The 27750-nt window shown below is 39.2% G+C and overlaps 2 protein-coding genes across 6 annotated transcripts; both read left to right on the forward strand.

Moving 5' to 3' along the window:
- The first annotated feature begins 1185 nt into the window (after nt 1-1185).
- On the forward strand, nt 1186-19442 carry LOC137034693 (leucine zipper putative tumor suppressor 3). 4 transcript variants are annotated; one of them, XM_067407821.1, is made up of 6 exons: nt 1186-1304; nt 6752-7324; nt 8987-9568; nt 11133-11453; nt 11716-11946; nt 13224-19442. In XM_067407821.1, exons 2-6 carry the CDS (start codon nt 6842-6844, stop codon nt 13872-13874), a joined length of 2268 nt encoding a protein of 755 aa, XP_067263922.1. In that variant the 5' UTR covers nt 1186-1304; nt 6752-6841; the 3' UTR covers nt 13875-19442. The 4 variants fall into 4 exon arrangements, with proteins under 4 accessions (XP_067263922.1, XP_067263924.1, XP_067263925.1 ...); XM_067407823.1 differs by having other exon boundaries at nt 8987-9559; XM_067407822.1 differs by lacking the exon at nt 1186-1304 and adding an exon at nt 4830-4996.
- Nucleotides 19443-21941: 2499 nt separating this feature from the next.
- On the forward strand, nt 21942-27049 carry LOC137034138 (FAST kinase domain-containing protein 5, mitochondrial). Of its 2 annotated transcripts, none has more exons than XM_067406777.1 (2): nt 21942-22069; nt 23727-27049. In XM_067406777.1, the coding sequence occupies exon 2, from the start codon at nt 23739-23741 to the stop codon at nt 26079-26081; it is 2343 nt and encodes a 780-aa protein (XP_067262878.1). In that variant the 5' UTR covers nt 21942-22069; nt 23727-23738; the 3' UTR covers nt 26082-27049. The 2 variants fall into 2 exon arrangements, with proteins under 2 accessions (XP_067262878.1, XP_067262879.1); XM_067406778.1 differs by having other exon boundaries at nt 21952-22013.
- The last annotated feature ends 701 nt before the right edge of the window (nt 27050-27750 follow it).

Here is a 27750-nt window from a genome sequence, read left to right on the forward strand (position 1 = left end):
AACACATATTAAGATATTTTTGATGAAATCCGATGGCTCAGTGAGGCCTGAGCAATGACATTTCCTCTCTCAAGATCCATTAATGTACTAAAAACATATTTAAATCAGTTCATATGTGAGTACAGTGGTTCAATATTAATATTATAAAGCCATGAGAATATTTTTGGTGCACCAAAAAAACTAAATAACGACTTATATAGTGATGGACGATTTCAAAACACTGCTTCAGGAAGCTTCGGAGCGTTATGAATCAGTGTGTCGAATCAGCGGTTCGGAGCGCCAAAGTCACATGATTTCAGCAGTTTGGCGGTTTGACACGTGATCCGAATCATGATTCGACACAAAAGATTCATAACGCTCAGAAGCTTCCTGAAGCAGTGTTTTGAAATCACTAAATAAGTCATTATTTTATTTTTTTTGGCGCACCAAAAATATTCTCATCGCTTTATAATATTAATATTGAACCACTGTACTCACATGAACTGATTTAAATATGTTTTTAGTACATTAATATTAATGGATCTTGAGAGAAGAAATGTCATTGCTCAGGCCTCACTGAGCCATCGGGTTTCATCAAAAATATCTTAATTTGTGTTCCGAAGATTAACGAAGGTCTTACGGGTGTGGAATGACATGAGGGAGAGTAATAAATGACATTATTTTCATTTTTGGGTGAACTAACCCTTTAAGATTTACATTCAAGCTATTTTAAGGCATGAAGAATTTTCTTTTCACAGGAAAAAACTTAAAATGTGATCAAAGATGAGTTTTAAGGGATAAAATAATTGACTAAAGGAGGATTTTAAGAATTAAGGTTCACAAGATAAATTCTAACCCACATAAACACACACACACACACACAATTATAAATCTGGAATTAGTTTCTGTTAATATATTTTTTTTTACTCACTATTACAATGCATTTAATTTTAATTTTATTTTAATGCATTCATTTATTTATTTAATTTAAGTAATCTAATCTGTTTTCTTTACTTATTTAATTTAATCTTATTTATTTATTTAGTTCCCTCTCGCTCACTCCAGTTTGATGTTATATTATGATGTTACAAATCGGTTGATGATATGCAAGAAGGGGGCGTGTCTTCCCGCGTCCAAAAGGGGCGGGGCGCAGGTGGGTGTGTCTCTCAGCTGATGAGCGCCGCTCGCTCGCTCGCTCCCTTTCTCGCGCGCGCGCACTTCATCTCCGTCGCGGGCGTCAGCGGCAGCGCATCGCATCGCGTTCGCAACGGCAGAGCAGCATCCGAACGGACGGACAGACGGACGGACGGATCCGCGGTGAGACAGTGAGTATGTGTGAGTGATGGAGAGACGCTGGAGTGACACGCGCTGGATGCTGCCGTTGTTATGGAGGGATGCGGATGCAGTGATGCATCATTTTTGCATGAGCATTATGTAATGTGAGAGAGGGAAAGCGATGCTGTTTAGTCAGGTGAACGCTGGATCTCCATTGTGCTGCTGCTGCTGTAGCGCCACTGCATCCATCGTTAAATGGAGGCACGCAGCGATTTATGATGTTATGATAAGCGCAGAGTACTGAATGCGTCCGTGCATCTGTTGGTAACTGGTTAGTAGCTTCACTAGGCCCGTTCACTGATGCTTGTCAATAGATCATGTCCGGTTGCACGAGCCGCTTCGAAAGGTGAAGATGCGTATTTTTTTGAGCACGAGGGCTGTTTGTGTACAGGCCTCCATCTCCTGTTTTTACTGTCAATCTTGTGTGTGTTTTCTTTGCGGTGTCTGATGCAGGTTTACATTTACGCATCGCATTTACGCATTTGTGCCATCGTATGTGTTTAGTAAGCAGTGATGCGGTGATTATTGAACAGTGTATCAGGGTGATTATGACAGTATTTAAGTGCACTCAGATGTGTATGAAGCATGTGAGCGATGATGTAATGCCAGTGAGTGAGTGACTGTGGCGGAGCGGGTAGTAGAGGCACGTGCCAGTGCTGATCTGATCCAGTAATGGGAGCTCTGCTGGACCAGTGATGCTACTGCACTGCTACAGCTGACGGAAGACTCCATGCGATTGCTATGATAGTTTATGAAATAGTACAACATGTGCACATTGTGTGCCTTTACAAAAACAATAATGTTGGACATGCAACTATGGTATTCTTCCAAGTGCCTTTTGTAGGGTTGTGTGAATAGCCTACTATGGTATAATATCCATATATGATTCCATTACTGTACTGTCATGTGCATGAGAGTAACTGAGCAGTTATTTTTAAAGTTGAATGTAGCTGTATTCTTGCACTGTTTATTGCCTGCGACACCATTTTATATGGAAGCTTGTTTGTGCCATGAAATAAAAAGGTAATTGCTACTTTTTATCTCACAATTCTGACTTTTTTTGCTAAATATAAAGTCAGAATTACGAGTTATAAAGTCAGAATTGCGAGTTATAAAGTCAGACTTGCGTGATATAAAGTCAGAATTGTGAGTTATAAAGTCAGAATTGCGAGATATAAAGTCAGAATTGTGAGTTATAAAGTCAGAATTGCGAGATATAAAGTCAGAATTGCGAGTTATAAAGTCAGAATTGCAAGTTATAAAGACAGAATTGCGAGTTATAAAGTAAGACTTGTGTAATAAAGTCAGAATTGCGAGTTATAAAGTCAGACTTGCGTGATATAAAGTCAGAATTGTGAGTTATAAAGTCAGAATTGCGAGATATAAAGTCAGAATTGTGAGTTATAAAGTCAGAATTGCGAGATATAAAGTCAGAATTGTGAGTTATAAAGTCAGACTTGCGTGATATAAAGTCAGAATTGTGAGTTATAAAGTCAGAATTGCGAGATATAAAGTCAGAATTGTGAGTTATAAAGTCAGAATTGCGAGATATAAAGTCAGAATTGTGAGTTATAAAGTCAGACTTGCGTGATATAAAGTCAGAATTGTGAGTTATAAAGTCAGATTTGCGAGTTATAAAGTCAGACTTGCGTAATAAAGTCAGAATTGCGAGTTATAAAGTCAGAATTGCAAGTTATAAAGTCAGAATTGCGAGTTATAAAGACAGAATTGCGAGTTATAAAGTAAGACTTGTGTAATAAAGTCAGAATTGCGAGTTATAAAGTCAGACTTGCGTGATATAAAGACAGAATTGTGAGATAATGTCAGAATTGCGAGTTATAAAGTCAGAATTGCAAGTTATAAAGACAGAATTGCGAGTTATAAAGTAAGACTTGTGTAATAAAGTCAGAATTGCGAGTTATAAAGTCAGACTTGCGTGATATAAAGTCAGAATTGTGAGTTATAAAGTCAGAATTGCGAGATATAAAGTCAGAATTGTGAGTTATAAAGTCAGACTTGCGTGATATAAAGTCAGAATTGTGAGTTATAAAGTCAGATTTGCGAGTTATAAAGTCAGACTTGCGTAATAAAGTCAGAATTGCGAGTTATAAAGTCAGAATTGCAAGTTATAAAGTCAGAATTGCGAGTTATAAAGACAGAATTGCGAGTTATAAAGTAAGACTTGTGTAATAAAGTCAGAATTGCGAGTTATAAAGTCAGACTTGCGTGATATAAAGACAGAATTGTGAGATAATGTCAGAATTGCGAGTTATAAAGTCAGAATTGCAAGTTATAAAGACAGAATTGCGAGTTATAAAGTAAGACTTGTGTAATAAAGTCAGAATTGCGAGTTATAAAGTCAGACTTGCGTGATATAAAGTCAGAATTGTGAGTTATAAAGTCAGAATTGCGAGATATAAAGTCAGAATTGTGAGTTATAAAGTCAGAATTGTGAGTTATAAAGTCAGAATTGCGAGATATAAAGTCAGAATTGTGAGTTATAAAGTCAGAATTGCAAGTTATAAAGTCAGAATTGCGAGTTATAAAGACAGAATTGCGAGTTATAAAGTAAGACTTGCGTGATATAAAGTCAGAATTGTGAGATAATGTCAGAATTGCGAGTTATAAAGTCAGATTTGCTTGAAAAGTCAGAATTGCGAGATAATGTCAGAATTACGAGTTATAAAGTTAGACTTGCGTGATAAAGTCAGAATTGCATAATATAAAGTCAGAATTTTGAGTGACAAAAGTCACAATTACTTTTTTATTTAGTGTCGGAAAAAAGCTTCCATAATTTTACCCTTGCAAAGAAGTAAAATGATGGTATCAAACGTCAGGGATATCAAACATTTCTCATCAAATGATCTGAGTTGTTTCAAATTAATTTTATAGCTCTAGACTCTTCACGCTCCAAGACTAAGAGCAAATCAAGCATGATGCACGTTCAGTTTGATTGACGTAAATATCACACGAATTGCAGAAAACCCCCAAAATGGATACGTATGCAATTTATTTTCACAAATGAAAGTGGCCAAGACCAGAATTGAAAATTTTACTGTGATTTATACTTTACATTTACTGTGATTTTTATTATCTGTCATTTAAAAAACAGATGTGTCACATTAAAGGGATTGACAAAATTAATATTCTGTCATCATTTAGTTTCCCTCAAGTTGTTCCAAACCTGTATGAGTTTCTTTCTTCTGCTGAACACAAAAGAAGATATGTTTGTAGCACAAATACTTGATGTACATGAAATACATTGACTTCCATAGTATGGAAAATAAAATACTATGTCAAAGTCAGGGTTTGGTTCCCGACATTCTTCAAAATATCAAAATAATTTATACAGGATTGGAACAACTTGAGGGTGAGTAAATTATGTTTTTTGGGTGAAAGTAAACGCTTCTTGGTTTGCTGGATTAAGAAACATAATCACACATTAGAATCAGGTCAGATGGATTAATGTTTAACCCCAGATATCATCTTAATCAGGGTGCAGTTTCACTAAAACAGATCCGTGTTTACATGCACTTCACGAGACTCACCTGGAAAAGCTCTTCTTTACAGGCTTTTTCTTTCATTTCTTGACATGAGAACTTTCAGTCGTGTTTTTGAGAGGTCTAATAAACGTTAAACATGAGGAGGAAGAAGTTCTGCATTTAATTCTCAAGGGACGCACGTATGTCCTTTATTTACATCTATATTTCCTTTGGCTTGAACTGAGAAGTGAGAACTACTACTCTTTTTCTTCTTCTGAGACAACAATTTCCTAGAGCTTTCAGCTAAAACAAAATGATACAACATGTTAGCAATGTTAGCAATGCTAACAGTGGGTTAAACCATTAACATGTTAAAAAATCTTTCTATCTATCTATCTATCTATCATGGTAAATTATGCTAGCAACATGATACAATATGCTAATGTTTACTAGAAACATGTTAGCAATGTGGTAATTAATGCTATAAACATGCTAGCAAACATGTTAAATAATGCTAGCAATGTGCTAAAGCATGTTACCAATGTGTTAAATCATGCTAGCAACATGTTAAAACATACTATCAATATGCTAAATCATGTTAACAACATGTTAAAACATGCTAGCAATGGGGTTAAATGAATGTAAATTAACATTACATCTTAAAAATCCTATCTATCTATCTATCTATCTATCTATCTATCTATCTATCTATCTATCTATCTATCTATCTATCATGGTAAATCATGCTAGCAGCAAAACATGTTAACAATATGTTAATGCATGCTACAAACATGCTAGAAATGTGTTAATTCATGTTAGAAAAATGCTAGCAGACATGTTAAAAAATGCTAGCAGTGTGTTAATTCATGCTAGAAACAAGCTAGCACACATGTTAAATAATGCTACCAAAATGCTAATAAATGCTAGCAATGTGCTAATTAATGTTAAAAAACATGCTAAAGCAGGTTACCAATGTGTTAAATCATGTTAGCAACATGCTACAACATGGTAGCAATATGCTAATTCATACTAGAAACATGCAAGTAATGTGGTAATTCATGTTAGAAAAATGCTACCAATATGTTAAAACATGCTAACGATTTGCTAATTCATGTTAGAAACATGCTAACAATGTGGTAAATCATGCTAACAGTGGGTTAAAACATTAAAAAAATCTTATCTTAAACATTAAAAAATCTTATCTATCTATCTATCATGGCAAATCATGCTAGCAATATGTTAAAACATGTAAACATCTTAAAAAATCTTATCAATCAATCTATCTATCTATATATCTGTCATGTTAAATAATGCTAGCAAAACGTGCTAATAGATGCTAGCAATGTGCAAATTAATGTTAGAAACATACAAGCAATGTGTTAAATCATGTTAGAAAAATGCTAACATCATGCTAAAACATGCTAACAATATGTTAATTCATGCTATAAACATGCTAGCAATCAGTTAAATCATGTTAACATGTTAAAACATGTTAGCAATGTGCTAATTCATACAAGAAGTGCAACATTTTGCACTAAATATTTCAATTATTATATTGCAATTGAAATGTAGTATATTACACTTTAAAAAAAAGCAAGATTGTGAATGAAGCCACTTATATTGCGTCCTTTAGTTTTCAGGGGTTTTCAAACTGGGGTCTGTGGAAAAGTCTAAAATCTTTCAAATAAATACAAGATAAACATAAACATAAAACTAAATGAATGAATAAATAATTTGAGTAAAATAAACAACACATAAATTGATTTTAAGAAAATTAAATAAATAATAATACATTTAAAATATTACAGTAATAAAGTGAACATAATAATGTAAACAAAATAATTTCCAATGCCGCTTTGGTGAGCAGAAAAGATTCTTTCAAAAATCTTACCAGCCCTCATATTGGGGGGTCCGCGCATGTAAATGGTAACGTCTGCTGGTCTGTTGTGTTGCAGTGTGTGTGTGTGTGACACGGCTCACTTCCCCTTCATGCCCCTGTGTGCTGGCGCTGTGGGCGGCGGAGTGAAGCGCTCGAGGCTCCTGGCATGGGCAGCGTAGGGAGCGGGGCCTCCAGTCAGCGGCCCATCACGATGCGCAGCGTGGGCACCCGCACCACCCCTAACGGCCCCCTGGCGGCCGCACCGCCTCCCGCCACAGCCCGCCGCCGCCTGGACGACCGCAGCTTCAGCGCCGACCGCATCCCCGGCCCGAGCACCAAGACCAAGGGCGTCTCGGCCGACGAGAGGGATTACACTCGAAATCACGCCGCGCCGCACAACGGCAACCGGCAGCAGGCGGTCAACGGCGAGAGGCTGGTGACCAACGCGGTGTTCGCCAACGGGGCGCGGAGGGAGGGACACCGGCGCGGAGAGAGTCTGGACTTGTGCGGGAACAACATCGTGCTGAACAACGACAAGAACGGCAGCCATCAAGCTCCGCCGCAGCACAAGGACAAGAGCAAAGCCAAACCCGATAATCACAACCCGCCCAACATCCTGCCTGTCTCTGGAAAACTCGAGCATGCACAGGTACACGCACGCTTCTTACTTTTAAAGTTTCTATAATGTTGTATCCTATAAAGGGGTGGTTGATTGTGATTTGACTTTTTTTAACTTTAATTAAAGTGTAATGTTGCAGTTTGAGCATAAACAACATCTGCAAAGTTACGACACTCAAAGTTCAATGCAAAGGGAGATATTTTCTTTTACAGAAATCACTTTCTAAGGCTGGTAGGAACTACAAGGAAGTTCTTTCTGGGTTGGTGACATCACAAACCACAAAATTTACATAAACCCCGCCCCCGAGAACACACAACAAAGGGGGCGGGGCCATGTTGGGCTGCTTTAGAGAAGAGGAAGAGTTGTTGTAGTCGAGTGTTGTTGACATGCCGTCATTTTACGCCGGACTGCTTCACAAACGAGGGTCAATTCAACACAAAAGATGAACATGACGGCACATGCTAGTGGATGAGTTGAATCAACTCCACAGCAACTACATCAATTTATCCACTAACCATTCAGAAACGTCTAAAAGTTGTAACTTCTTCCTGAGTCTCTCCATCAGTGTCGACTCTGGTTTGAACAATGTAATGTACATTCACACCAGACTCGAATGAAGCGTTAAGCACGAGTGATTTAAATGTCTAGTCAATGCAAAGACGCGAACGGACATCCTGCGCTGCGATTTGAGCGTTTCAGGCGTTTGACGCACTTAACGCGTGATTCACGCGAATCGCGCAAGTTGAAAAATCTGAACTTTGGCAAAAATTTGCAGCACGTTAACCAATCAGGAGCTTGCTCTAGTAGTGACATGATTACGACGTAGCGAGCGGAGGCAGAAATCCGAAACAACAATGGAGGGCAAAATCATCGTCACTGTACGATACATCTTCATACTGTTATATAAACAGGAATAAAAAGGATCTTGCTTGGAAGAAAGTGAGTGAGGAGGTTGGACAATCTGGTAAGTTGTAAAAAATGGGCTTTACTTAATTTGAGCTATATATATATATATATATATATATATATATATATATATACATATTGAGAATACAAGCTAGCTAAAGCTGGCAAATTGAGCTTATTCGCCATATTTTACAACTACTTTCCCGACGACGAGTTGTGTTTATTCAGAGGAAGTGTGCAGAAAGAAGTGGAAGAGTCTGGGACACATATTTAAAGGGGAGGGAGAGCCCCTCTTTTGACACAAATTCGTGAATTTAACCTGAGAATGAAGGGAGTAAGCTCAAAATGTTCAAGCGTCCAACTACGCGCGATTTATTCACGCAAGTCGTGTCTGGTGTGAACGCCCTATTAGGCTGAACACCGTTACTGACAATCCTCATTTTGGCTGTGTGAGATTCTCCAGCTTTGTTGTTGTTGAGCTGTTAAAGCTCCGCCCTCTTCTGGAGCAGCAGCTCATTTGCATTTAAAGGGACACACACAAAATCGGCATGTTTTTGCTCACACCCAAATAGGAGCTAATTTTTCAAGCTATAATAAATGATCTGTGGGGGATTTTGAGCTGAAACTTCACACACACATTCTGGAGACACCAGAGACTGATATTACATCTTGTGAAAGGGGCGTTATAGGTCTCCTTTAAGAATGTTGAGATAATATAATAATATAAATAATACAAAAAAGTTTATTGTGTATTCCATATTGCGTTTCTGTGGTTTGTCTCTCTAGACCAACGACTCTCTGGTGCGTCCGTCAGCCTTCAAACCCGTGGTGCCCAAGAGCTTTCACTCCATGCAGAACCTGGTGTGTCCACTTCAGACCAGCTCAGGAACAGCCACGGGTCCGGGCGGTGGCGGCGGCGGTGGCAGCGGAGGTGACAAGGGGGGTCCGAACACGTCCGGGCCACAGTGGGACCAGGACAGTCCCGGCAGCAGAGGGACGCACGCAGGCGCGGGCCGGGCCGGGCAGGGCAGTCTGTCGGACTCCGGGAGGAACTCTCTGACCAGCCTGCCCACCTACACGGGCTCAAGCTACGGGCCGCCTCCTGCGCTCGGACCCCTCAGTGCCTCCACCAGCCACATCAACCGGCTGGGCACCGTCGCCCTGGATAAGCTGGACAAGCCGGGCTACCAGAACGGCCTCAGCGCCTCCGACAGCGGCCGCTCCTCCTCAGGCAAGAGTTCGTCCTCGTACCAGCGCCTCAGTCACCTGAGCGACGCTCCCGCGCCCCTGCGACCGTCCCCGTCCTCCGACGATGTTATTCAGGACCTGGAGGACCGTCTGTGGGAGAGAGAACAAGAAGTAAGTAAGGTGACAGAATTTTGTCAATATATTAGCATGATATGATTACTAGTCAACAGTGTTGTGTTATTCTTAACCATGGTACAGTTTTGCATTGAGGCTAAATGGCAAGTTCAATTTACTCTTTATTTAAAGTTGCTTTGAATGAAAGTGTTATGCCAAAACGTATTTATATAAGGCGCTGTTTTTAAAATGCTTTTGTCAACACTAGAAACAGTTTATAATCAATGACAAAAGTCAAGATTACAAAACTTTAAATTTTAATGTTAGAATTGGAAGATAGTGTTTGCTTTTCTTTAATTTTACATGCACCTTTAGAATTTTATTTATTGATTTATTTATTTTTAATTGTGCATACACCATTGGATATTTAATTAATTAATTAAATTTAATTTTTATACTCATTGGTTATTTTATTTATTTAATTTGCATAAACCATAGGCTATTTTTTATTTATTTTCTTTCTGCATACATCATTGGATATATAATTAAATTGATTTATGTGTTTGATTTTACATACACATTGGATATTTTATTTACTTATTTATTTATTTATTTATTTATTTTCTTTAATTTTGTATACTCTATTGGATATTTAATTTAATTTATTTATTTATTTAATTTTACATACACATTGGATATTTTATTTATTTATTTTATTTTATTTGTATACACCATTCAATATTTATTTATTTATTTTCATTTTTGCATACACCATTGGATAATTTTATTTTTTATTTTTTTAATATATGCCATTGGAAATTTTATTTACTTATTCATTTATTTTCTTAATTTTTTGCATACAACATTGGATATTTTATTTCATTATTTAATTTATTTAATTTATATACTCCATTGGATATTTGTATTTATTTATATATATATATATATATATATATATATATATATATATATATATATATATATATATATATAAATTATTTATGCATAATTTGTATACACCATTTGATATTTATTTTCATTTTTGCATACATTTTGTGTAATTTTTTTTATACACCAATGGAAATTTTATTTACTTTTTTATTTATTTTCTTATTTTTTTGCAAACACCATTGGATATTTTATTTAATTATTTAATTTATTTAATTTGTATACTCCATTGGATATTTTTATTTATGTATGTATTTATTTATTTAATTTGTATACACCATTGGATTATTTATTTAATTTTAATTTTATTTTATTTTGCATACCATTTTTTTATTAAATATTATTCATTAAAAAATGGATTTACTTTTGTATAGATCACTGAATATTTTTAATTTTTTATCTCTTCATTGCATATGACTTTTGAATTGCATTTATATTAGACCTGCTCCAAAACAAAAGTGTCAAAGTAAGTTTCACTAATCATGAATGGAACATTTTCACCTGGAAATTTCCTTTTGTTTGGCATGGAAATACTGTTTGATTATTAATAAAACAGCTATTTTTATGGTTATTATTATGAATTGCAGTATCTGACACATGACACTTGAGAATGCAGCAATGCCTGAAATCACGTATGAAGACCGTGTTTTGGTGTGTTTCGGCCGTCCCGCCCTCCTCACAGGTGATTCACATGCGACGTAACCTGGACCAGAGCGAGGCCGCCATCGTGCAGGTGTTCGAGGAGAAGCAGCGCGTGTGGGAGCGCGAGATGGAGGATCTGAGGCAGAACTATGCAGGGCGGCTGCAGCAGGTGACCCGACGGGCCCAGCGCTCCCAGCAGGCTCTGCAGGCCCAGATCAGCCGCCTGCAGCAGGACAAACGCCGGCTGCAGGACGAGATGACGCTGCTGCTCGCCCAGAGAGAAGAGCTGGAGAAGAAGTGCTTGGACTTCAGGAAGGAGCAGGCCGATATCCTGCCCAGACTGGAGGAGACCAAGTGGGAGGTCAGTCAGTCAGTCAGTCTCTTCTGAAGTCTCAGGTCATTGTCAGGTAAAATATTCAAACCAATGACTCAATGACTTACTCATTTAGATGTTTACCACCACCTACTGGCAGTTTTAGTTTCTTATTTAGAGTATAATTTCATTAGCTTGCTTGCAAAAACAATTATTTTGGGTCATTTGATGTAAATAACATCATTAGCCGCTAACCCCCAGAAATGGCCCTGCTCAGACAGCACAGAAGTATACCCTTGTCTGTCTGCAGGTGTGTCAGAAGGCGGGCGAGATCTCTCTGCTGAAGCAGCAGCTGCGGGAGAGTCAGGGCGAGGTGACGCAGCGCGCCGGAGAGATGGTGGCACTGCGAGGCCAGCTGAAAGATCTCAACGGTCAGCTGAGAGAGAGAGAGGAGGCCGAGATCAGCCTCAAAGAGTCCTTCTGCACCAAGACCCTGGAGCTGGAGCGCTGCGAGGCCGAACTGCAGACAATGCTGGCAGAGGTAGAGATGCGGCGGCCTTCTCGACTGTATCTGACAATTAACACGATACAATGACATAAATTTAACACATTTAAATGCTGGATTGAATTCATTGTATGACAAAAATTATTACTTTTTTAATGATCAAAATCATAATATTTAGCTACGCACCACATCTTGAATGTTGCTGATTAATTTTTTAATTTTTTTAAATTGAATGTTCCATAAAATTGAGACACAGGAAGTGACATCATTCAGATCTTCTTTATAACATGATCATGAGAAGCCAATTAAATAATGTCAGGATGGGAAAATGAGTAAATAATAAATCTGTTTTCTCAGTTTTTACAGTTTTTAGTAGGGCTGCATGATTTGGGGGAAAAATTTATTTATTACTTATTTTTTGATAGAAAAATTATAAATTCTGACAAAAATTGTGTGAATATATGTCAATATGTCTATAATTATTATTACTAAATAATAATTAAACAAAATAAGAACTATTACTATTGTAATATTTTACTGTAAAATAAAAAATTAAGACAAATTATATAATAATTTTATTAATACTTAATATTAGTATTGCGATTTTACAGTTAATCAAATTATTATGAATATTATATTATTATTTTTCTTAAATATTAGAGTTTTATTTTGCAGTGAAATATTACTATAGTAACATTTCTTATTTTGTGTAAAATTTTTATTTATAAAATAGTAATAAAATAAAATAAAAAATATATTAAAAAATTAGAGTGAGCCAATCAGCAGTAGGGGGTGGGTCCATTCGTGATAGGGGAGGAGAGAGAGTGAGCCAATCAGCAGTAGAGGGTGTGTCCACTTTTTTGCGGGGAGAGAGTGAGCCAATCAGCAGTAGGGGGTGTGTCCACTCATGATGGGGGAGGAGAGAGTGAGCAAGAGGGAGATTTGAAGAAAGACTGTAGAAAGAGAGATGGCTTAGAGAAGCTCAGAGGAAAATCAGAAGGGTTATGATCAGGCAAGAGCTTTAGGACCTGCATTAATATTAGAAAAGCTTTCCAGTGCCGGAGAGACAGACGCAGAGGTTGAAGTCGGTTGTCTATACTCTTGTTCATTTTTTGTTCTTCCTTGTCGTTCATTCCACTCTTGCATTGCGTGTTCGTGCATTTGAGGGCGGAGCAATGAAGGGAGGGGTGCGTTTGGGTTGATTTCAAATTCTCAGAATTGCTATTTTTATCAGAAACATCACAAATAGATATTTTCCTCAAATCATGCAGCCCTACTTGATATGTTGTCTGTATATTTGACCTTTTCTACAGGTCACAGTGCTGCGGGACAAGCTAAGCGCATTTGAGACGGAGGTCACACGTCTGAAAAAGGCCCTCAGTGAACTCAGCAGCAGCTCCAGTCGTGCCAGCGAGCCCAGCCTGTCTGATATGGGGCAGCTGGTGGCGTCCCGGAGCCGAGAGCATCTTCTGTCCCCTCCGGAGACGCCCACGTCCCTCCCGGCCCTCCCGGCGCCCGACCGCCTGCTCACGCTGCAGAGCGACGACTCCAAGGTCCAGTGGCAGGAGTCGGGTGACCTGCGGCGGCAGTTGGAACGTCTGCAGGGCGAGCTGCGTCTGGAACGGCAGCAGCGCGAGCGACAAGCGCTCACATTCGCCCAGGAGCGCCAAACCTGGCAGGACGAAAAAGAGCGTGTGCTGAAGTACCAGGCGCAGCTGCAGCTCAGCTACGTGGAGATGCTGCAGAAGAACCAGGCGCTGGAGGAGCGCGTGGACAAGCTGGGAGCCCAGATGTCCACGCCTCTTCCGGCTCTGGCCTTGCCGGAAGCGCCCGTTTCCGTGTCCATATCGCTCACCTCTCCGACCCCGCCGGCGGAGGAGAAGAAGCTGCCGGAGCTGCACCAACTCGCCCCGCCGTGGCCGGTTCCGACCCGGCTGGAGAGGATCGAGTCGACGGAGATCTGACTAAAACCCGTAAAGCCCCGATTACAATAGCATTCAGTACAATCCAAAAACTAAACCGCTTCCGAGGACTGTCCAAGGATGCCCTGCTTGTCTAGGGCGGGTGTTTGGGTTGAGGGCAGGTAGTTATGAGCCTTATCAGCTGGTCGAGGGCTGGTTAGTGCAGATGAGCTGGCCGCAAGTCAGTAGCCGAGAGGAAACTTAGCACTCAGGGGTTAAAGGGGGAACAGGCGTAAACAATTCAGACTCTCTTTTTACTGGCGTGAGGGTTCAGGCTATTAATAAATCACCATCTTATATCGAAGAATATCCTTGTTATCAGCATCTTCTGTGCTCTGCGGCATTCAAACAATCAAAACAAGAGTTACGAGACGAGATCTCGCATGGTGCTTAGATGCAACACACCGTCACGTTTTAGGACCAAATCCTAGTGCCAGTCTCGAGAGTGTTTATGCCGTTTGTTTATTGGACTGGAAGGCCAGAAACATACTCTACACAAGTACAAAGATGTGCATAACTAATGAGTCAGATATGCTAGCGTTCAAAAAATTGGGGGTTGGTAAGATTTTGCATTGTCTCTTATCTCACCAAGGCTGCATTTATTTGATTAAAAATACAGTAAAAATTGTGGAATATTATTACAATTTAAAATAGCTGTTCTCTTTTGTAAAATATGATAAAATGTAATTTTTTCACTCATGATGGGGGAGGAGAGACAGTGAGCCAATCAGCAGTAGGGGGCGTGTCCACTCATGATGGGGGAGGAGAGAGTGAGCCAATCAGCAGAAGGGGGCGGTTCCACTCATGATGGGGGAGGAGAGAGTGAGCCAATCAGCAGTAGGGGGCGTGCCCATTCATCATGGAGGAGGAGACAGTGAGCCAATCAGCAGTAGGGGGCGTGTCCACTCATGATGGGGGAGGAGAGAGTGAGCCAATCAGCAGAAGGGGGCGTGTCCACTCATGATGGGGGAGGAGAGAGTGAGCCAATCAGCAGTAGGGGGCGTGCCCATTCATCATGGAGGAGGAGACAGTGAGCCAATCAGCAGTAGGGGGCGTGTCCACTCATGATGGGGGAGGAGAGAGTGAGCCAATCAGCAGAAGGGGGCGTGTCCACTCATGATGGGGGAGGAGAGACAGTGAGCCAATCAGCAATATGGGGGGCGTGTCCACTCATGATGGAGGAGGAGAGAGTGAGCCAATCAGCAATATGGGGGGCGTGTCCACTCATGATGGAGGAGGAGAGAGTGAGCCAATCAGCATTAGCGGACGTGTCCACTCATGATGGGGGAGGAGAGAGTGAGCCAATCAGCATCAGGGGGCGTGTCCACTCATGATGGGGGAGGTGAGAGAGTGAGTCAGTCAGCAGTAGGGGGCGTGTCCACTCATGTTTGGGGAGGAGAGTGAGCCAATCACCAGTAGGGGGCGTGTCCACTCATGATGGGGGAGGAGAGTGAGCCAATCATCAGTAGGGGGCGTGTCCACTCATGATGGGGGAGGAGAGAGTGAGCCAGTCAGCAGTAGGGGGCGTGTCCACTCATGTTTGGGGAGGAGAGTGAGCCAATCAGCAGTAGGGGGCGTGCCCATTCATGATGGGGGAGGAGAGAGTGAGCCAGTCAGCAGTAGGGGGCGTGTCCACTCATGTTTGGGGAGGAGAGTGAGCCAATCAGCAGTAGGGGGCGTGCCCATTCATGATGGGGGAGGAGATTAATTTTAAATAACTGTTCTCTTTTGTAAAATGTTAAAAAGTAATTTATTCTTGTGATCAAAGCTGATTGTTCAGCACCTTCAGTGTCATATGATCCTTCATAAATCATTCTAATATGCTGATTTGCTGCTCAAGAAACATTTATAATTATTAGCAATGTTGGAAACAGTTTATTTTTGTAGAAACCATGATACTTTGTTGCAGAGTTGCAAAAGAACAGCATTTATTAGAAATAGAACATTATAAATGTCTCTGCTGTCACTTTTGACCAATTCAATGCGTCCTTGCTGAATAAAAGCCTTTAAAAATTGTACTGACCCCAAACTTTTGAATGGTAGTGTAGCTAGATATAAATAACTAACATGCTCACAATGGATTGAGCGTTGTGTTATGAATTGCATTTTGGCACATTTCAGAAAGCGACGAGCTTGTTTGCATTCGCAATGACGTACTTGTATGCAGTATGGTTGGAGTGCGGGACAGAGGAGAGCTCAACCCTCCTGCTCTATTGCCCAAAGCAGCGGCGGAGGACGTGTATTCATTTCAACTCAGAACGTACTGTATCACCTGAATGTTGTTTTTGCCCTTTTCTATGTTTTGAGCAATGTAGAGTAAAATAGAACGAGAGATTGAGATTAAAAAAACAAGTCAATATGTTAGTGCACTTGACGCTTCGGTCTCAGACCGTCCTGCTTTGAACTGAGGACTCGGGTGTTGTGAGCAACAGCTACTGAATGAGGTTTGGTTTATGAAGCTGCTAGACAGACGGACAGCGGCTGAGCCAAAAACTGTGGGTCAATCAAAACAGATTATATTTGACTTTACATTCTTCCAAAAAGAGCATATATAATATGTGTCAATGTATACTTGCTGAAAGTATCATTTAGAATATTTGACTTTAAAAATGTAATATGCAGTAGATTGAAGTGATCATTTAAATGTTTTGAAGTAAGTGCACAGTGCACAGAAATCATGTGGAATATTTGAATGGGTTGTCAAGACTGAAGTGTCGGTCGTGTGGTAGTTGAGGAGCGTAGCTTGGATAGAGTATAGCATACTATGCATACTACTTCTGCAGAATGTATTCTGTGCAACAGAGCACACTGCACAATGTTGTTTCCCACAATGCAAAGTGTTTGACTTGATTTTGCATTTACAGTGTGATGAACGAACTGGAAATGTGATCAAAAATTTGACAAGCATTTAATTGGTAACACTCTGTTGAACCCATGGGATCACTCGGGGTCCTAAAGGAGACCTGATATTCCTGGGGGGACTCGATTTCCCACCACACCGCCGAACAGAGGAAAGTCTGCTGGCAAAATAATAAAACGAAGCACAACCAAAACAATGTTCTTCTGCAAAAAATGCATGCAGTTTTGTTTATTAATCACTTACATAGTGTACCTTTAATACAGTTTTGTGCCAAAATGGCGCCAAATCAAGAAAGAGAAGTTACTTCTGTTATCACACTAGAAATAGATAGTCAAGTCAAAAGTGCAGTGCGCTCTCTTGTATACAAATTGCACAAGTCGTATGTTTGTATGCTTTTCCCAACATGGCCAGATAACTAATGGACGACAGGCTCTAACGAGGGAGAAAGTTGTTTTGCTTTTGTAGTGGTAGCATTTTACAGAACACCTTTTGTCACAAAGTCTTTTTACAATCACTAGGACACATTTATCAGTACTTAGTTTGGTTGTGTTTTCAAAACTCTTCACACAGTTCTCCTAACCAGCTTTCAGCTCGGCACAGCAGTTCATTTCACATCCACAATGCACTAAAACTACCAAAACACTTCATACACGTCTCAAAATAACACTAGCTAAGGTTTCACCCAACAACCTTTGTCACTCATAAAATAATGACCTAAACACACTGTTTCTTTTGTATATTTTCTCTTTGACACTTTTCTGTTTAGAATTCACTGCAGTTTATGGTCCATGTTTACATTACAGTACAAAATGATTCCTCTTTTGTATAAATATTAATGAAACTGAAAGACTTAATGCCTGTTCACACCAAGAACGATAACTATAACGACATATTAGCATCACACCAGCGAACGATATCATTACGTATTGTCTCAGTTTTGTCATCTTAAAATGGATGGATTCTGATTGGCTGTCAATGTTTTTATCGTTCATCAGCGGGAAGAAATCGTGATTCCAACAATATCGTTTCTCTGCATCATTATTTTTATAGTTGTGTTGTGGACACTGCTATTCTTTAATATTTAAAAGGATTTTTAGAACTATATAGTTATCGTCCTTGGTGTGAACAGGCCTGAACACCTGCATGCAGGGCATGCAACTTTTTGCCATACCTAGTCTAACGAATATAAATTTAAAACATTATTAAAGACAAGTAACAGTAGTTTTCAGAGACATTGAATAAAGTAATCAAATAACACTAGATAGTCTTCACTGTATTAATTAAACAGATTAATCTTTATTAAAGTCATTCAGTCATGAGCAGTGACTGATTTTTTCTTCATCCTTTGATTAATATTAAAAACACAGACAGCAGAAATATTAGGCTGCTGTCACTTTAAGACTAATGCACAGATCCAATATACTGTTACACATGTTGTCTTTCTCTACTGTTTATGTTCACTTAAGCCATAACTGACTGTTTACTAGGACACTCGCCATACGTGTGAATTTGTCCGTTCGTGCGCAGGACGATGTGAAAAAGAACTTAAATCAGTTTTCGCACGCGTTCTAGGCACAGCATGTGAGTAACAAATTGAGTTCCCTTTCGCGTCTTCTTGCACTTTAATATCTAAAATTGCAAGGCTTAATTTTTCGTGATGATGCGGTGCTGGCCCGTCAACCGTTCACGTTCATGTTCTCACAACATTGCATTGTTAGGGGCTGTTCACACAGGGCGCATTTTTCTGTGTTGCAATGCGCTACTTTTCCATTGTTTTTCTGTGTTAATGCACTAGATGGATGTGTCTGACCGCTACACTCACTTCTTTTGCAGCGCCTCACATATGAGCACCGCGTTTTAAAGCTGTTGTGTCAAGTTAAAAGAATTTCAACTTTTACATGCAGCGTCTCTCATCAATGTCAGTTCCAAAACAGTGGACCAATCAGAAGAACTCGGAGGCGGGGCAAGCGTTGCAAGCTTCTCTTTACAGTCGCAAGTTAGAGTGACAACTGGTTTATTTGTTCGTTATTGCCGTTATTGCATCACGTCTCAAAAGCGCGTCTTGAGACCCTCGCTTTTTTTTTTTTATCATTTCTGAGCACCCCCTACTAACGCGATTTTAGATGCAAAGATGCGTCCTGTGTGTAAAAGCACTTATAATTCATAAAAATGTTACTGGCCAAACTCAGTGTTGCCAAGTCTGCGGTTTTCCCATGGAATTGGGCTACTGTTGCCGCGGGTTGTTTTTCATGCAGGTTGAAGCGACCCCAAATAAGGTGATATTTAGCCCCTGGAATACAAATTTTACCAAAAATTAGATTTTACCCCCCTGAACACTAAGGGAACTCCCCTAAAATGTGATTAGGCTAGTTTTCAGTAGCAATTGGGTGGGTTTGGTTGTGAAAACCTGGCAACCCTGAGCCAAATGGCGATTGACACCATTTCATATACTCGCATTTGGCGTTTGGCGAGTGTTAATCTTATGTCCTGCCTGCAGATGTTCAGCTAGATGTTTTTTAGATTCAGAATTTATTTAATATGGTATTATTGTAGAAATATAGCACATTGCTGTCTTATTCAATTTTGTATTACGTTCAATTTTGAACTTACGTTTTTAGTATGTAAACGTGCAGATTGGCCTGTAGGTAGGGTTTTGGCGGTGGTTTTGTTTAAAGGATTAGTTCACTTTCAAATTAAAATTTCCTGATAATTTACTCACCTCCATGTCATCCAAGATGTTCATGTCTTTCTTTCTTTCTTCAGTTGAAAAGAAATGAAGGTTTTTGATGAAAACATTCCAGGATTTTTCTCCATATAGTGGACTTCACTGGACTCCAAACAGTTGAAGGTCAAAATTACAGTTTCAGTACAGCTTCAAAGAGCTTTAAGCGATACCAGACGAGGAATAAGAGTTTTATCTAGAGAAACCATCACTCATTCTCAAAGAAAATGTAAATGTATATGCTTTATATAAACAAATGATCGACTTCCAAGTGCTTTCGCCAAAACCGCACTTTCGTATTCTTCAAAAAGCTTACGCTGTATGTCCTACGCCTTCCCTATTCTACTTACAGAAAAAACTAAACTGGCACTGCGTTCGTTCCGTAAGCAGAATAGGGAAGGCGTAGGACATACAGTGTAAGCTTTTTGAAGAATGCTGAAAGCGGAAGCATGTTCAAGGCGATCATTTGTGTTTATAAAGCATATACAGTTGAATTTTTTTCGAAAATGACCAATTGTTTCGCTAGATAAAACTCTTATTCCTCGTCTGATATCGTTTAAAGCCCTTTGAAGCTGCACTGAAACTGTCATTTTGACCTTCAACCGTTTGGTGCCCATTGAAGTCCACTATATGGAGAATAATCCTGGAATGTTTTCATCAAAAACCTTCATTTCTTTTCGACTGAAGAAAGAAAGACATGAACATCTTGGATGACATGGGGGTGAGTAAATTATCAGGAAAATTTTATTTGAAAGTGGACTAATCCTTTAAGAAAAGAATTTATGTAATTTGAAAGAAGCTGGTATTGAATGTATTTTGTGCCAAAGCAATGATAAATGATCACCACATAGACTCAGAGTTTTGAAAAAGTGACCTAAGCATTATTGAGAAATGTGTCCTAACGATTGTAAAAAAATTTAACCAAACCGTTGAACCAAAACGTTGACTTACGCCATGCTGGTTCTTAGATATTTATTAAATATATCCACATTTTTGACATCATATCGCAGCAGTAACACGCCAAATTCCCTCTATGAAACGCATCTGGTGTGTGTGTGCTGGAATGAAGCGAATCGGAGCAGAAACAAGCACAAACAATTTCCTAAAGTTATATATTTCCCTCAACGTATCGCTATAGAAATGCAATAGAAAGACGGAAGTGGAAGAAGTGTCTCTCCCAATGCTTTTCCCAATGCTCGTGCCTCTTTTTTTCTATCATCACTAGTAGAGTGACGCCATGTTTGAGATAATCATCCCAGATCCACGCAGCTTTATGACACTAGGTGTTAGGAGAAACGTACCGGACAAAGCTTTAGATGGACGCCACACCTCTGCTGTCTTTGGCCACATTTGCTGCTATGTGCTTCTGTTGTGTCCTGCTGTGTTCTTGGTAGAGACAAAGACAGTCGACTGCATGTAAATATCACTGTTCCTTATGTGTACAGAACTATTCTATCCAAATATACCGAGCTAATGCGTGTGAATACTTTTGTGAAGTAATGAGACTGACATGTCAGCTTTTATTTTTCAAACTATTAATATAGGAATATAATATACATATATGAATCTTAAAACCTTTGATCGACTATATTACAGTAAAGTCATACATTCAAGAGTCCGATGTCTTTTCCCTTTCTCTATCAGTTCTTGAGATGTATGAGTGCGAGGTTTTTTTGTAAACATTTCATTTCTTTCTTTTTTTTTTTCTTTTTTCCTCCAGAATTTGCTCGGAAAAGCATATCTTAGCAAATATTAATTTAAATAATAAAGATGTGAATAAGAAAAAGATAACAGTGTCTCTTCGAGACTTCTTCTTTTCGACTAAATATTTACAATGGTTTCTGCCATAAATCAATAAATGTATACACACACACACACACACACACACACACATATATGTACATGTATATATGTATGTATATACACTGCCCTTGAAAAGTTTGGAAACGCCCTAGAAAAGTGGGGTTTTGGACAATATTGACATGAATCCTTTTTAATTTGTGATAATTTTGCACTGATAAGGGAAACACAAACTACGAAAACATATTTTATTACATAAACAGTTTGAAAAACTTAGATTTTCGATTCATCAAAATATCCAGCATTAGCAGCTATCAGACCTAAACTGGGATCTGATTGGTTCATTGTATTCTAAACTTAATTGTCAATCAATTGTTGAAGCTATTAAGGTGTGCTGACCCAAAAATATTTTGCAAACCTGGGCCAAGTTTAAACCAGTAACCAGCATCACAGCTGGCAAAGGGGCATGTCTGACTTTGTTATGTATATATTCACTTATAAATTTATTTATAAGTGCTGTCAAATCGATTAATCACATATAACAAAAGTTTATATATATAATTATTTTATAAGTATATAAAATACTGCTTTTATTATTATCCAAACACTTTTGCCTACTCTTATTGAGTACTGTGAATTCAGACATACTTTTATTATGCGATTTTGCTTTTCATTTTTGTCTCCTACGAGTCTCCGTACCGCGCATGACATCTGCCTTTACCACACAAACACATCCTGTGAATGTGAATTGAGCACACAAGTGAGTGTTTCTGCGATGTATTTTTATGAGATAAATACTCCACTTGAAGACTGAAGGTACGTTTATCATTTTTACAGTAATTTGCGCTCAGTATGTGTTGTGTTCAGTGTGTTATTTAACTGATGAATGTGACTGAATGAGTTTCGCTACTGTCAAGGACAAGCAGTAACTTATGATTGAGTAAAGACGTTTCGCCACACGGACATATAAACCTTTAGTTATCTCACTTTTGATTTTTCGTTTTTAAAAACTGCAATCACAAAAAGCCTTTATTTTCGTGAAATTCCATGTGAATTTTAGTTGTAACAACTGGGGATCAATTCTTGTTTGACGAAACGAAATAAATTTGTTGTCACGATGTTTTGGTCTGTTTATGATCTCTTCAGTTTTTACACTAACGTTACATTAAAACTAATATTAATGGACGAAGCTTTGTTCCAAAATGGAAATTTTGATCTTTTCCTTTAAATGATCGTGAATGCTATTGATAGTAAATGCTATCAATCTCAAAAGTGACAAAAAAATAGCCTTTTTTGTCTTATATTTTAAGTGTTGTAAAAGCTTTCACAGACCCAAATATAAAATCGCCACAAAATGAACAACGTCTGATTCTTATTTTTCATGGAATATTGCAGTGTTTATTATAAATTATGTATCCGTGCTCATTACTGTTTTTTTAATTAATGCGCCTTCATAATCTGCAGCCAAAAGTGATTTAGTTTTTAATGACCCTACAAGTTTGATTAAACCATCTATATGTATATGTATATATATACATATATATATATATATATATTTAATCAAATATATTGATGGTTTAATCAAACTTGTAGGGTCATTAAAAACTAGGGTCTAATCTAAACAAATTCGCTAACACTTTACAAGTAAGGTTCATATTTAACATTAGTTAACTACATTAACTAATAATGAACTGCATTTCTACAGCATTCGTTAATCTTTGTTAATTTCAACATTTACTAATACATTATTAAAGTCAAAAGTTGTATTTGTTAACATTATTTAATGCACTGTAAACTAACATGAACAATATGAACAACTGTATTTTTATTAACTAACAAAGATTAACAAATACAGCAACAGCACAACTACGCAATATGCTTAACTAAATCTTAAAAAAATATTAGAATACAGGATAAAGATGTTAACTTTTTACTTTTGGATACTTTTCTTTATTATTACTTTAAAGTTGACATGAAACAGAAGTTGCTCTATTTGACTTTTCTTCCCTATTGTGACACATCCACTTCTGGAACAAGAATAAGTGTAGGGCGGGGCTTGATTTTTTCCGTGGGGAATTGATTGGATGGTTGTGGTTTGCTATTGGTGTATCTCATGTGAGTGACAGGTTGCCCCGCCCACGTCATCAGAGAAGAGATGTTGCTGCAAGAGGGAGAGGAAGTTATTCTGATTCAAGATTACAAGCCACGTGAATTTAAATCAATGATGTGCACCGATACATCATTTATAATAAACACTGCAATATTCCATATAAAAAACAAGAATCATCAATTTTGATTTCATGATAACTTTATATCACATCAGGTAGAAAATAGGGAATGATCCATTTCCATTTCATGCCGACTTTAATGATTTAACACAATCATTCTTACCTTAAATTTCAAATGTTTATATAACTGACATATTCTTTTCAAAACTTCAAAACATAAATCTCCTTTTTATGATCTTTTCCAGTGTCTGCTGTTGATGTCTGCAACGGTGCTGTTACATCATGTGGCAAAGCGTTGTCTTTATTCCCATGTAAAGTGCGTCTCCATCTTTAGAGCCCAACATTTGTCATCAAAATTAGAAAATGGAGAGAAAAAGAAAGAAGAAGAAGAAGAAGAAACAGAAATCACACTAGTGTACAAGCCCACGGCTTACTACCAGACACCGACGGCACAATCCTCTACCACTGGCCGCTTAGAAACTGAAGGATTATCCTATAGTCTACCCTTAAACACAACTTTCCACAAGTGCAACCCGTACCATATTAGATCATCCTTGCGACGGCTCTCCAGCACCAACAATATGCTGTTAAACAGAGCTGAATCAGCCAAAAGAGCCACCAAAGAGCCACGTGTCAATGGTGACCCACGAGCCTTTCAGAGATGTCGACCTGAATACCGCAACATGGCACATGACATCTCTCAACGCTCGTCCACTTTAGACCTCAACAAAGCCTTGCTAGTCCTTGAAAAAGTCACGGTCCTAAAAAGCAATATGAAACCTTCAGATGCAACTAGTTTCTTGTTCAAACTCAGCCAGATTCCCCACGAACACATCGCGGTTGTGAGGAGAGACACACGGTTCAACACGCTCCTGCTGTACAGCGCCAAGATCCTGCCAAACTTCACGCTGCCTCAGTTATTAGATGCGATGAGGACCTTTGTGAACTTGGGATTGCCTCAATCCCATAGCATACTGGGATTGTTTGAAACCGAGTTCTGCCAGAGAGCAAGTGAAATGGAGCTTCACCAGTTGCTGCTCACCGCCGACTTGTGGCGATGCCTCGGTCGATCTGTTCCTCGATACCTCGAGAGACTCTTTGACAACGTGATTCAAAACTTCAACCAGCTGGGTCTTCCAGAGCTGGTTCAGCTCTTGTACATCATTGGAGAAGGAAGGAGATGTCCAGATACCCTCGTTCAACCCGTTGAGTCTTTACTTATGCGTCATTTGGAGCAGTTGAAGCCTGAAGAACTGGGCGCCATTTGCCTAGGCCTCTTCAAATCACAGATCACCCTGTCCGAAAGAGTAACGCGCCGCCTTGTGGACAGGTCGCTTGCTGTAGTCAAGGATATGAGTGATTTCGGGATCGCCAATGTGATGAAGCTTATGCGATTTAGCTTTCTAGACCATCTTCCTTGGTTGGAGGCCATGGGATTGGAGGTGCCTCGACGGGCTCCGCGGATGGAGGTTCAAGGCCTCATGCACGTCATCTTGGCTTGCTCCGCTCTGCACTACCGGGATGAGCGCATTCTCCTGGCTGTGGCCGAACAGCTTCCCAATGTGGTCAGTCGGTGCAGGAGTAAAGATGCTGCAAAAATGCTTTGGGCCTTTGGAAATTTAGGTGTTCTTCCCAACCAATGTCCCAAACTTTATCCCTGTCTCATTGAGATGTTACGAGAACGTCAACTTGAGTTTCAGCGATTTCCTGAGCATCTGCTGACAGGTCTGCTCGGTCTTGCTTTTGCTGGTCTGTTTCCCCAAGACTTGCTCAGTCTGGCTTTAAGTGCAGAGTTTGTCAACAAGGCGTGTAATTCCCAGGAGCTCGAATTGAAGAAAGACTTATTCACCTTAGATGGAACTGTTGGCCTGGAGTTACCCGAGTCGACAGTCCCACGACTTAGTCACGCAATGAGGGAAGAGGTGACTAAGCAGCTCTGGGATTTCGCTCAATCAGATATCTGTCAGAAGCCTGAGGTGATTGAGGCTGAAGCTATGTTGCGGAAAATTCTAGGTGGAGAGATGTTTGTACGCAAACACATGATACTTCCACATTTGCGCTCTATTGACTTGGAAGTGCACTTAGACCAAAACGACCAACCTGTTCCTGTGTCCTCCGGAGCTTGTCGCCAAAATCTCCCCTCTCAAAACTGGGAACAAACACTCTCTGGAGTATCCATAACTGATGACCTATTAGCTCAACTAACTAATTCCCAGAAGCCGTCCAACAAGTTTGTCCAAAAGCCAGTGGTTCACAAAGTTGAACCAGTTCATGTGAGAGAAAGCATTTTCAGTGTTGGTGTCGATTTGACGGACAATCTTCTGATGGCGTTGACCAAATCTGGGAAGCGCTCATCTCGCTTGGATGATTCCAAATCTATTCAGAGACTTGCTGTTCAAGTGACTAATAGGAATCAGTATTGTTACAGGACTCAGCAGCTTCTTGGTTTCCATGTACTAAAGCGGAGGCAACTCACGCTGGCCGGATACAGAGTTGTAGAGTTGCCGCACTGGGAATGGTTTCCCTTGCTGCGACGGTCACATGCCGAGAAACTCGCCTATCTGCACTGCAAGATATTTAGCAGTACAGACTCCAAATAACAGACTGATTGAATTCTCTGCATGTATAAACAACCAGGTCTTACTCGACCTACGCCTGACGTTTACGCTTTATACTAAACCACAGCACTGAAGTGTTTTTGTGGTGTTCTGGTGAAATGATTTTGTAAATGACTCTGTTGTTGCACATCTGCAAGTCAATAAAAGACAGTGTTTATCTAGTTCTGCTTTGTATATGATTGCTTCGTTCTGCTATGTCTATCTCTTCCGTATTCATTGTTTTTGACATTTGGTTAGATTAAATTGTTCACACTCTCACACACACTCTGGTCTGATTGATAGCTCCTGTCTGCCTCGCTGCTGAGTGGTTTGCATCTGTTACTCTGTATAACTTTGTTTTAAATCTCTAATTACTATCATTCCTTGCTTATATTGCTAAATATAACTTACTCATCACCATATATCTGATATTGTCTAGTATTGCCTATCACATTAATTTGACATCGCTATCATAACGCGTGCCTGTTAACTTGTCATCCGTGTTTACCATCTTTTTTTCTCTTTCACGCTACTTTTTCTATGAGTCCATCAAACAACTGTGGTAAGCCGGAATCAGTCAATAAACATGGTGAGTCATGTCATCTTCATGTTTAGATGTTCACTGTTAGGATGTACTCAGACTAGGCATGGTTGCCTTGAACCGAGTGGGATTGTCGATGAGGGATTTACATGTCATAAATGCAGGGAAATAGGCTGACAGAGAAGTGATGCACCCACTGAGAAGCCTGTTAAATGTGCCCTAGTTATTAGTGATTCTATTACAAGGCAAATTTAAAAGTTAACATTAAAGAGTGTGAACTTGCAAGTACGATGTCAGACACTGTAATTTGTTCTGGACCCCTCTCTGTTTGCCAGAGTAATGAGATACTTAGCAGAATATCATCAGTCAAAGGTTGACTGTACAAGTATTATCTGCAGAATAATATAGTGTTCATAGACAGTTGGAAAAGATTTTGGGGCTGACCTGCCTGACCTGTTGAAAAGAGAAGGTATCCTATGTACAGTACTTTGTACTAGTGGTTAAGAAACCCTCATATTACATCAAAAATATCTTAATTTGTGTTCTGAAGATAAATGAAGGTCTTATGGGTTTGGGATGACATGAGGATGAATACTTAATACGAGAAATCTCATTTTTGGGTAAACTAACCCTTTTAACGCATTATAGTCCTACACGTCAATTGCAATCTCAAAATTCTGGGCAGTTGATAAAACTTAGAACATCAAAATCAATCACAGGCAGTAGATCATCTTCCTATTTAGCACCTTAATTTTGGAACCGTCTTTCTAGCATTGTTCGGGAAGCAGACACACTCTCAGTTTAAATCTAGACTACAAACACATCTCTTTAACCTGGCATGCACATAACATATGGTTTTCACAACCATTAAAGGATTGTTAGGCTGCATAAATTAGGTCAGCCGGAACCGACAACAGTTCCTATAATGCCTGATGTGCTTGTTACATCATGAGAAGAATGGTATCTATGTTAATAATAGTAACTCTGTTTATCCCAAGGTTTACTGTAGTCAAGATTGTGATGAATCTTCTGACCTGTAATGTAACATGAACCATAGGTTTCTGCCAAGGGTTTTTTTTTTATCACTGTAAAGCTGCTTTGAAACAATCTGCACTATAAAGTTCTATATAA

This window comes from Chanodichthys erythropterus, chromosome 13, assembly GCF_024489055.1.
Source record: "Chanodichthys erythropterus isolate Z2021 chromosome 13, ASM2448905v1, whole genome shotgun sequence".
NCBI classification, from domain to species: Eukaryota; Metazoa; Chordata; class Actinopteri; order Cypriniformes; family Xenocyprididae; genus Chanodichthys; species Chanodichthys erythropterus.

Bases quoted from the DNA above. Each gene is read 5' to 3' on its own strand.
- LOC137034693 (XM_067407821.1), top strand. From the start codon at position 6,842: ATGGGCAGCGTAGGGAGCGGGGCCTCCAGTCAGCGGCCCATCACGATG. The intron at 7,325-8,986 runs GTACACGCACGC...TTGTCTCTCTAG, and splicing joins GAAAACTCGAGCATGCACAG to ACCAACGACTCTCTGGTGCG. The intron at 9,569-11,132 runs GTGACAGAATTT...CCCTCCTCACAG, and splicing joins GAGAACAAGAAGTAAGTAAG to GTGATTCACATGCGACGTAA.
- LOC137034138 (XM_067406777.1), top strand. From the start codon at position 23,739: ATGTCTGCAACGGTGCTGTTACATCATGTGGCAAAGCGTTGTCTTTAT.